The sequence below is a fragment of the Eucalyptus grandis genome, chromosome 10, assembly GCF_016545825.1.
Source record: "Eucalyptus grandis isolate ANBG69807.140 chromosome 10, ASM1654582v1, whole genome shotgun sequence".
NCBI lineage: Eukaryota > Viridiplantae > Streptophyta > Magnoliopsida > Myrtales > Myrtaceae > Eucalyptus > Eucalyptus grandis.
The window spans coordinates 14,311,361-14,323,206 of NC_052621.1; the positions used below are offsets into that span (position 1 = coordinate 14,311,361).

General features: G+C 41.6%; 1 protein-coding gene across 1 annotated transcript; it reads right to left on the minus strand.

The window, feature by feature from the left end:
* Positions 1–5,834: 5,834 nt before the first annotated feature.
* On the minus strand, positions 5,835–8,819 carry LOC120289015. The gene is made up of 7 exons (XM_039303425.1): positions 8,454–8,819; positions 7,749–7,922; positions 7,568–7,660; positions 7,404–7,472; positions 6,661–6,867; positions 6,269–6,394; positions 5,835–6,132 (listed from the first exon to the last, which is right to left on the minus strand). The coding sequence occupies exons 1-7, from the start codon at positions 8,727–8,729 to the stop codon at positions 5,977–5,979; spliced, it is 1,101 nt and encodes a 366-aa protein (XP_039159359.1). The 5' UTR covers positions 8,730–8,819; the 3' UTR covers positions 5,835–5,976.
* Positions 8,820–11,846: the final 3,027 nt, after the last annotated feature.

The following is an 11,846-nucleotide window of genomic DNA, read 5'->3' on the forward strand; positions in this document are numbered from 1 at the left end:
TATGTTTCTTTGTCCCACGTAGGAAAAGTGAGAGGAAGTGAGTCAATTAATAAGTGTGGGTTTTTGTGTACCTAAACGTTGTTTTGTCAAACATTTGGTGGGAAGAGTGCTAAAAAGTACCACCTATGGTGGCAGTGTAATGGTTGAGCGCGGTTCCTTTCGGAGAGGTCCTAAGTTCAAATCGCTAGATTTTGCTGACTGGACACCGACTAGCCGACGTGGACAATTTTTAATAATATTTTAATATTTTGAATTTTTTATTCTTTTTCTTTTTCTCTTTTCATTTTTTTTTTCTTCTCTTCTCCTCCCTTCGGCGGTTGGTCGGACCACGGCGAACAGCTGGCGAGGCTTGCCAGCCACCTCGCCAGTGGCCACGAGGGCGATCGAGCCTCACCAGCCATGGGTGAGGCTCGACCCTCACCAGATCTGGCTCGAGGCGACCTCTAGCCGAATTGGCGAGGCTCGCCCTCATCGGATCTACCTCGTCGACGCCGGCCAAGCCGCGGTTCGACGAGGTCAAGCCTCGCTGGCCATGGGCGTGTGACACCCCAAACCACCCAGGGTCGCCACAGGCACCTGACGTTACTCCTAATGGAACACTAACTACATCTTTAAGAAAAAGCATCGAAGTTCATAGATTTTTTTTTTAACACGGTCCTAGCGCAACTCATTAGCGGAAGCAAAATATAACATCGCCATCTCTCCCTCCAACAACCATGATATAATTGCACACCACTAAACATCATAATAAAAGACAGCCATGACACTTTATTTACATATTTTCAAGATGGGTTTCCTTGGGTCAGTACATCAAAAGGAAGGCCAGAGCTCAGCCATACTCAGCCTAAAACCCCAAAAAGAAACACTCGACCCACTACAACTCACGTGCAAGATCCCCCATCGCTAGTGTCGGCTAACCATCCCAAAAAGTTTCAGCTCCTACTCGACACGCACGGGCCCTCACACCCATCCCGGCACATCAGGCGGTGGTAGCGGCAACATCCCACGCATAGCTCCGTTGCGTCAGACATGGACGGATATGAACTCCTGGACAACAGGCCCCCAGCCAGGCCCACATCGTACATAACTAAACATCGCACTCGAATATATGTAAGACCAGGAACGGAAGGACAGTCAAAATCCTCACACTCGACCTCTACGTCCGAAGGTAAGCCGTAGAATACACCCCACGTGACAACAGGGAGCGGCATGCTGCTAATCTGAAATGTTGGTCCCCAAAGGGGTGAGTACAACCACTCAGCAGGTAAAGAAATCTAATAACCACTCATTGCAACATGCAATACAAGCACAACATCATACATGTTAATCATGCATCCAAGCAGACTTACCTCAAAACCATACATATACCCTCATACATCTCCATCACAATCATAACACATACATGTCGTCATGTCATAGGTTATCATCATCATGTCATACACATGTCATCATCATCATGGCATCATCATATCATATCATATCATATATCACCATCATCATGACATCATCCTATCATATATGCACATCATCATGCCATAGGTGATCACCATCATATCATATCATACATCATCATCATGCCATAGGTGATCATCATCATATCATATTATACATGCATAACATCATGCCATAGGTGATCATCATCATATCATGTCATGCATCATCATCATGCCATAGGTGGTCATCATCATATCATATCATGCATCATCATCATGCCATAGGTGATCATCATCATATCATGTCATGTATGCATGATTCAATTTCCACTTTTAACTTCCAATTCGATCACCACATCATTCTTTCTCGAGATCATCAATTTCATCACATACTTTACACTCGCACCCCATCTTGGCATCGCGAGAAAAACCTCCGGCATTCAGCCACTCAAGGCCACCAGCATCCGGCACCCCCACATTCCGGGCATCTCGCATCCCAACTGGCATCACGAGACATCCCCTCAAGCAAAGACCTCCGAGGCTTCCGGCACCCAACCATTCCGGGCATCCTGACACTCCTAGGGCCATCCGGCCATGTATCTCTATACATTCCGAGCATCCGGCACCCCCTGTCCCGGGCATCTTGATACTCCCAGGGCATTATCATCCACCATAATAGTTTCCGCATTTATTATTGTCCACATTTACCAATTTAGGTCTCACTTAGCATGGCACTTGATGCAATGGCAAATAAAATCACTTTCATCTTCAATCTATACACGCATTATCAATCATCATCATGTATGCATCAAGGTACAATCATCCATAAAGATAAAGTTCATGGAATTCATACAATTTAAAATACTCCATTTATCGTGCCCTCTTTTTCTCTTTTTTTTTTTGAAATTTATTTAAATTCCAGCTTGTATTATTTTGGAAATATTTAAATTAAATATCCACATGATCCCCAAAAATCATGAAATTAAGACTAGTGATAGACAAGACAATAGGGTAATAATTTCATGAAAAACACAAGGCCAAATCAATTTCCACACAAAATTATAATTCACACAAATGCAGCATGAAATTTCGGATAAAAACATAACGCACAGTTTCCGAACTAATTTGATTAAAATATCCAAAATTTTATCAGGTTATAGCCAAGACACTAAGGTAGATTTTTCATGAAGACTTCTAAGACAAATTCTTTTTAGATTATTTTCTACAGTCACACGAAACTTCTGGATCTAATACCGAAATATCCAGTGCATGGTTCTCCGAAATACTAAGTTTTCACCCACTTATACTTCTTCTTTTCCTCTGAAATTTGGATATGTTTTACTTCAAGATGTCCCCTACAACTTTCATGAAGAGATCTAAGTCAAATTTCCAAATTACAGTCTCCATATGGGTCCATGAAGTCTCGGGTAACCTGTACCGCGTCTCCAGATCTACGGTTTTCAAGAGTAAGTTGATTCACTAGGCTACACTTGTTCATTTTGCTTCAAATTTGAGTATGTTAAACTTCAAGATGTTCTCTACAAGTTTCATGAAGAAGTCAAAGAGATATTCTTAGTATAAATCAGCATGCAACCACAAATCCACCGAAAGGTCAGTGAAGTCGTTCCAGATCTGGTGTCTCCGTAGGATGAGTGTTTGACCTCGCAAATCTCCATCATTCCGTACCAAATTTTCGTATGTTTTAGTTTAAGATGTTGGCTACAACGTTCATGAAGAGATAAAAGTCAAAATCGAACTCAAAACATGCATGCAAGCTCTCACAAGGTTCTGACTCAAACGGTTCATGCGAAAACATTCCAGATCTAGCATCTCCGTAGGATGAGAGTTTGACCCTTAAATATCCATAATTTTACACCAAATTTTAGTATGTTGTAGTTTAAGATGTTAGCTACAACTTTCATGAAGAGATCAAAGTCAAAATCGAACTCAAAACATGCATGCATGCAAGCTCTCACAAGGTTCTGACTCAAACAGTTCATGCGAAAACAGCATGCAACTCAAGAACAAACCACACTTTGCTTCACTCCCATGCCTCCAAACATCCTAGATTCCGACCATACATGCAAAACATTGGTGCAAGAGTAGAAAGTGGATTCCCAACTTGCCTCTTGACCACACGAACGACGGCACACGGCGGCGAACACGGCGGCAAACGGCGGCGAACGGCGGCGACTCCTTCCTCTCCCTCTCGGCCGCACTCTCTCCCTCTCTCTCGCACGGTTCACTCTCTCTCTCTCTCCCTTTGTCTCTTGGCCGAATAACCGGCCACTCTCTCTCCTCTTCTTCCCTTTTATTTCCCCTAAACCTCATCATTTGTAATGATTAGGTTGCCTCTCAATTGGCCAATGCATGAGAGTTCTTCTTGCCACTTGGCAAGACCCATGCATGGGCTTGGGCCTCCTTTTCTTGGGCCTCCTTTTGGGCCGGCAACAGCCCCTCCGTGGGCTTCTATTGGGCCGACTAGCTTGGCTCACTAAGGCTTAGGCCAATGGGCCTAAGGCCCAACCTAATTAAACCCACAATTTCACTCTAAATTGTTAATCTTTAATTATTTTTTTATAGAGTTTAAATTTTAAAATTCTCATGGCCAAAGAATAAATCATCCTCATAAATTAATCCTTTAATACTAATTTAAAAACTCAAAATCACAAGCACAATAACATATAGTCTTAAGAAAACTAATGGCTAAAACATAAACCATAGGTAATTTCATTACCTAATTATTGGCTTTAATTCCTCTAGAGGGTGACTTGAATTTTGGGATGCCACAGAGCGGATGCATCTCCCCTTAGCATTGGAGCCGTGTGCGGAGGATCCCGTCTCCCTTACATTGCATCTCCCCTTGGCGTTGGAGGTAGCCCGACAGGAGGCTGCCTTGCGCTAGATTTAGTGAGGGCCAGCAAGGCTCAACCTCGCCGAATCGCCGCCCGGGCAAGGCTGGGAGGCTCGACTCTCGCTAGATCCGGTGTGGGCGGCCCGGCCGCAAGGCCGCTCTTGTGGCCACTAGTGAGGTGGCCGGTGAGCCTTGCCAATTGTTGCCTAGCCGGTCGCCGTGGGTCGGCCAGGCCGAGGGAGGAGGAGAGAAGAAAAAAAATAAAAATGAAAAATGAAAAAAGAATAAAGAAAAAGAATTAATTTAAAATTTAAAATATTATTAAAAATTATCCACATCATGTGATCGGTGTTCAGTTAGCAAAATCCGACCAAAATTGGCCAGAAAAGACTGAATCGACACTAAGTAAAAATGTTTATGACTAAATTGGCACCAAAAAAATGTTTAGGACTTTTTTGGCACTTTTCCCAACATTTGGTCATTGTTGACTCTCAATATATGATCTTCATCTTATGTTTTAATTTTGTTCAAGAGGAAAACTCATGCTCAAGTTTTGGTATTTTATTCTACACTAAATAGATCCGAAACATCGAATGCTGCCTAAATTTAAATCCATCCCGATCCTAAGGTACGAATTAAATAACAGCTGAAATAAAACCTATTAAGCAACTTTGTAGTTTGCTGATGAGGCCTGAGAGACATTTTGGAAATGATAGGCCACCTTAGATGCTCTTAGTTTCACAAAAGCACCATTTAGAATTCACCAATTGTTGTTGACGATTCTTGGCCTTTTGGCTCAAAATAGTATAGATCCAATTAGTTTCCAAGAGCATTTGTCACAAGTAATGGTGCGTTCGGTAACGTTTCTTTTCAAAAATTGTTCCAGGAAACATAAATAGAAAAAAGTATTTCTGTTCCAGGAACATTTTTTGACTAGAAAAACTTGCTCCTAAATAAATAAATAAAACAGAAACGCGTTTGATAAATTTGTATTCTTTTTTTGTTTCTTTTAATTTTTTAATATTTTTATTTTATCTTTCCATTTTTTTGTTCTTTTGGCCAGCGGCTTCACCCAGATCCGGCGTGGCCGAGCTCGCCCGCCCACCAATCACCCGGCATTGGCCCGGTGAGGCCGAGCCTTGTCGGTGGCTGGGCGAGCTCGGCCTCGCCGAGGGTCGCGATGCTCGGCCTTGCTGGGGCCGGCGACCGGTCAACGAAAAAAGAAAAAAGAAAGAAAGAGAAGAAACAAAAGAAGAGAGAAAATTTGTTTCTCCAAATTGTTCCAAAAACAAGGTTTTTTTGTTTCTTGTTTTTCTTCCAAATTTGTTCCGGGAACAAAAACGCAAACAAACGGGTTTATGTTTTTTTTTCTCCCGGAACAAAAAAACAAGAATTCTATTCATGAACAAAAAATAAAAATGCAAACAAACAGAGCATAAATGTATATTATTATCTGACTAAAGTCACGATTAGCCAGACCAATGAACTAAAAACACACGCACGGGCGGTCCTTGCAGCACCATTCTACATCAATTTGGGTTTTTTTCACGGTTCTGATGCCTTCTGACCTAAACTTAGCAAACAAGGGATATAAAAAGAACAACCGCCGTTCGTTACATTTCAAATTAACTGAACATGCTAGGCTGTTCTGATTATTCAAAGACCAGAGTCGTCCAAGGAACAAGAGTATCAGGATTCTCCTTTGCTTCCTTTCAGATTGATCACAGCAAGTTCTTGTTTGACAAACTCTCCAGCGCACATGGGAGGATATTTGCTTGCAAGTGGGGAATCCGCAAAATGGCCTAAAGGCTTCAGCATGGCATCCGTTGCTATGTGAGCAAACAGCTACATACGGCAGATAAAATAAGTCAGACAACATACACATAATTTTGATCATAATTTAAACTGAGCACTGCAAGGTCCATATAAAATTAACACAATTATCCAAATACCGACAGTAGCGGCCCATATTGATACTCACTGTCGAAGATACCCTCCAGAGGCTGCGATTTTGCTTTGATGCAGCTGCCACAGCATCCATTGTCCGACTTGTTACAACAACTTCATGCATACCCGCTATGCAATCACCAGCAGTTAGCCACTCTATCTGCAGTATAATGCCATTGCACGAGGAAGGCAACATATGTAAATCAATATTGGTAAGGCAGGTCAAGGAACGCCAGGAAATAATATTAGAGTTATTGGCAATGCAAAATGAAAGCGAATGCTTGGAATGATCTTGGAGATATTGACAAAGAAAAATGAAAGTCAAAGATAGCTTGGAAAATAAGAGGAATGACTTTTCTGAATTATTCCTTTTGACATCAATGTCTCTCAGAGTGGATAACAGAGCTTGCCTCTGCATTACCCTACCTGCTTTCCAGTCTGAATAAGAAGACAACCGACAGGAACCTTCACTTCAACCTTTTGTCCATTCCTTAGCCAGATGTTCAAGCCAGGGAATCTACTTCTACCATGAATAGTAAGAAAATTAATGTCGTAGTGATACCCAGCAAACACGGTTCCCTCCTGCCCGTACTGGCGGAGGTTACTTCCTGTCGGGGCAAGAAGAAGTGGTCCCTGTGGAAATCGAAAACCATACTTCATCACATGAAACATTATATAGAACAAGGAATGAACAAAGATGAAGATTTCCGGTTAGAACAAGTGCCCTCGAAGACAGCCAGCAACGCCCATCTCTGCCACAGCACATTCTTAAGTCTTTAACAAAGCCATCAAGGTAATGCAAAAAGCGGTGACTCTGTTTGGTCAGAGGGTAGCAAGTTTGGCAAGAAGTCACTATCAACAATGGTCTCAAAGGTCTTCTGCGTGAGCAACAGCGTGAATAATGATTAATTAAGTCACTATGAGTAACGGGGACACTGTATTGCTTCATGATATCTTTTACATACTTCTACCAAAAAAAAGAACATTCTGTGGATTTACACTGCTAATAAGTGGTAAATGTGGGAAACATCACATTCAAGATTATCCGAGAGGATGCATGATGGAGGAAATACACTCAGACTAGTTTTTCATTTCCAAACTCCAATTTCGATGATGGAGCTGAAGTCGAGCAGAACTTGCAGAAAAATTCAAAGCTATATGATCATCACCTGATTCATCAGAGAAGTGAATGCATCTTTTGGCAAGCCAAAGCCGATTGCTGCCATTTCGGCGACGGTCTACGCACCATATCGGATTACATCAGACAAAAAATATTCAACCGATTGCAATGAAAACGAGTATGAACGGATAGAGGATCATGCTGGTGAATCACCTCTACTGCTGATTTCATTTTGTAACCCCAGGCATCCATGGTCTCCTTCCATTCAGGAAAACCATCGGGAATGACAGGCTCCGAATTCAGCTCCTGCTTAAGAGACGGGTCAATGAATAACCAGGGCACAGAGGGGAGGACAAAAGAGAACACAAAGAAGCAAAAAGAGGAGATGGAAGACCTGAAAGCGGGTGTTCGACGGCTGGGGGCCTACTCTCCACATGTACCGCCACTTGAGATCCGGGCCCTTTGGGATAGCTGGCCGGACCTCCTCGGGCATTGCCTTCAACTTCTCCTGGATTTCTTCGTCCACCAAGCTCTTGGGAACTTCTATGCCTTCAGGGGTTACTCCAACCTGTCATATCCGCTACTTGAGAATACAGGCTACGGAAAGACTAGTCTCCCGTTGTCAAAAAAAAAAAAAAAAAAAACCTGAAGCTCTTTTTATTATTAACAAATATTAGATTAATACTTTTAGTATAAATTAATTATATGCTCTTTTATTATTATTTATTTATTTTAAAAATATATATTTAATATATAACGCGTCGAAAACGTGTCGGAATTTTTTATTTTTTAGAAATGACATACGTGTCGTGTCGTGTCGAGTGTTACGTGTTCATGTCTGTGCTACATAGTGCATGGCTAAGAAAACATACTCGGATTGAGCTTTTTTTTTTTTTGTTTTCTTTAGTACTCATTAAGTTGAACAAGAAAAGTTGATGGTTGAAGGCAAGGAGGACAAATGCGAAAAGCAAAGACGTCTCCAAAGACATGACGCTCTAAAATAACATGAACGTTGTCGATGACTTGTGTGAGCAAGCTAAGCTAGAGATGGTAAGCGAAAGGAAGCCGAAGAAGAAGAAGAAGAAGAGAGGGGGTGGACCTGGTAATGGGAGTGAGGACGCTCTTGGAAGCGCTTGAAGTGAGGAGGGGCGTCGAAGTACTTCTCCATCATGTCGATGAAGCGGTCGTTGTCGAGGGCGGAGCACCTGGGATCCTTCACCATCAGGGCCCCCGTCTCCCTCAGGATCCGGCTCACTTCCCCGCACAGCCCCATCAGCGACGCCCCCAGTTGGTCTGCCACCTCCTCCGGGCGGGAGCTGCTCAGGGCGGGCGAGATCTCCAGGTACGGAGACAGATCGATCACCGGCACTTCCATTTTCCGATCCTCAAATGTTAGTGGTAACTCGAGAGATCGCGAAGATATGAATGAGTGAATGACGGAGTTGGGAGATAAAAAGAAGAAGGACAATGAAGATAAGGTGCGATCTGCACATAAGAAGAGAGTGGTCTCGTGGAACTCGGGCAGAGAGAGTGGGGTACGCGTTGTTGGGTACAGGGTACCCTGCGAGCGCAAAATTCCGCCATTAAAAATATAAAATGGAAATTTGTATGGGGGGAGTGGCGGGAGAGGAGAGGCGTTTCCTTTCCCCGTTAGAAAAGAAAAAATCCCTTCATCCTCGTCACCATGCACTCTTCCCTTCCCCTTTTTCTTTTTACCTTTCATTACGGCACGCCATCGCCTTCCTTCGAGAGGGACGATGAGATTATGATCTTTTGACAACAATCCCTTCCTTGTTAAACCCCGGTGACCATCCCCATCTAATAACACAACCACGGTGAAATAAAAAATCAACTGAATATTTTGAATTGTAAAAAAATATAATCCTACCACTTTAAGATATTATCGAAAACCCTCCTAATACGCCCTCTTTCTTGCATCGTACCTCATGGCTCCTTTAACAAACCAAATTGTCTTATGTTTGTGTTGCTTCCATCACCGCCCACTCCACCCTACCCACTTCCACCTATATCCTCCCTACCGACAACTCCAGATCCAATCATGTCCTCCCGGCACCATTTGCCCCTTCTATCACATGTCAATCGCTGCTCACCCCTCCCTACCTCCCTCCCTCCCTCCCTTCTCCCTCCTCCCTAGCCATATCTCATAGCATCTCGACGGCAATAACAATTGCTTGGTGGGTAGCGTCGTTGGCAACAAGAAAAGCAACAATGGAGGAGGAGTAGGATTAAATTAGGAGAAACCAATAGCAACGAATCAAAAGAGATTGACAATGTGAATGGTTGAGATGGACAATTGGGTCTAGTAGAGGATGTAGAAAATTTATTCAGATGAACAATTAATCAATCAAGAAGAAACAGATCCATATATGATTGTAAAACACAACGGAATTAAAGCGTATCTGTTTGAGCCATTGCTTCACTTAAATAAAATAGATCAATGTGATAACCAGTGATATATCGAAATGCCAGACCTTCCTCTCTATGATCTATTTCAGTATAGCAGCTTTTAATGGGATTAAAGTAACTGATAAGTATAACCTATCATTTTATAGGCTAGAGAGAGGACCTAGCAAACTCTAATCAACAGCGTGTCTACTGAGCCATTCCCATTACGAGCTTTAGTCAAACACAATTGCCTACACTTTGCTGCTCAACCAGGCCCGTTATTAATAGATGCTAATACCCAATTGAATCAGATCACTTTAGGGTTCAACAAATATTGGAATATCCATTAACCCGATTATTTAAAATAGAAAATCAATTAATTAATGTAAGCTCATATTATAGGAAATTTCCAACATTCTACCACTTGGCTACATTAATTAACTTATTTTATTTTGAAAAAGATTTTATATTGAAAACGACACTATCGGGTTAATAACTGAAAATTTTGTTTTATGTGGCCACAACTTAAAAAAATAATATTCCAATAACGGCATCTCAAAACCAATCCAATCCTATATAACCTTAGTATAGGACTATGGAGATCAATGTGTTAAGAAAATATCACAACACAGGACCTTCCATAATCACATATAATAAGCATTATATTTTCATGGATCATGAATCTAGTAGTGTAGTAAGAAATAGTGCTAACATGTGATCAAAATATACACTATTTCTTATCGGTTCTCAATGCAATTTCTTAACGACATGAAACTACATTAACACAATTTCTAAACAACGTGAAATTGCACGACTATGTCACAATCCAACATGAGATCTCATAATTAGTGACATCCAGTCATCTTTAAACTAAAATTTGTTTAAATATACTATTTTATATTTCCATTTCTCAGTCAACAAGAGAAAGGATAACAATAGAATCAATAACAACAATTATCAAAATAAATGCTTTAATAAACATCATAAAAGCATTATCAATCTATATATAACTATAATATATGGTATTTGCTAGCAACAACATAATGGAGGATACAAATTATATAACTCTCACTAAAAAAGAAATCAAAAGAATCTAAGACACCCATATTTTTTACATGTTCTTTAAACAAAATGGGTCATAAGCCTTTTATTAGAGGATCGAGACAACATGAACTCGGTTCTAATATTCTCAATCACAATGTCTCCCTTTTTTACTAAGTCATTAACAGTATAATATATGATCCAATTAACATTTCAACCGTGGCATTGTTGTTATTTATAGTAAAAGTAACTGTCTGCCACACATAATGCAATAAGATCAATTATGGGCAATAAGCATTTCAACAAAAATAATTAGTACATTATAAACTCTCATTTGGGCAGAGTGTATAATGCACCATTTTCATAGCATGAAGTTTAGGGATAAGTACACTAATGGTGTCATTAGTTGTGTATGGAGCTCATTTTGGTACCAAAAGTTTCCGCTGGATTACTTAAGTGCCAAATCGGAGAAAAAACGATCACTTTGGTGCCACCGACGAGAAATTCCGGCCAAAATGATTACATGGCTTTATATTTAAAAAAAAATCGATAAACCCTTCAAACGACGTCGTTTTCTATGGATGTCTTAGGAAAACGACGCCGTATAGCTCATTTATGATTGAAATTAGGGTTTTTTTTTTTGTTCATCCTCGCCGACCTAGCTTGCTCGGCCACCGTCCCTTGGCCACCGTGCTCGGCTACCGTCGCTCAGCCACGGTGCTCGGCCATCGTCGCTCGGCCACCGTGCTTGGCCAAAAAATGATGGGAAAATAGGAGGCGAGGGCGGAGGAGGAGGAAGAAGGGGGATTGAAGGTGCAGAGAGAGAGAGAAGACGAGGAATGCGAGGGAAACAAGGAGGGCACAGATGGAGATGGTGGATTGGGCTCTGTTCAAAGAGTGGCTGGTGCTGGTGTTGTTCTTCGGGGAAGAAGACGCTGCGCCATGGCTTCTCTCTCTCTCTCTGGGTGTTGTTCTTCGAGAAGAAGACGATGCTGCCATGGCCTCTCTCTCTGTGCTGGTGTTGTTCTTCGGGGAAGAAGACAAT

Coding starts and splice junctions, on each gene's coding strand:
- LOC120289015 (XM_039303425.1), bottom strand. CDS start 8,729: ATGGAAGTGCCGGTGATCGATCTGTCTCCGTACCTGGAGATCTCGCCC. Junction 7,473..7,567: donor AAATGAAATCAGCAGTAGAG/GTGATTCACCAG, acceptor TATGGTGCGTAG/ACCGTCGCCGAAATGGCAGC. Junction 6,133..6,268: donor TCTGGAGGGTATCTTCGACA/GTGAGTATCAAT, acceptor TGCCGTATGTAG/CTGTTTGCTCACATAGCAAC.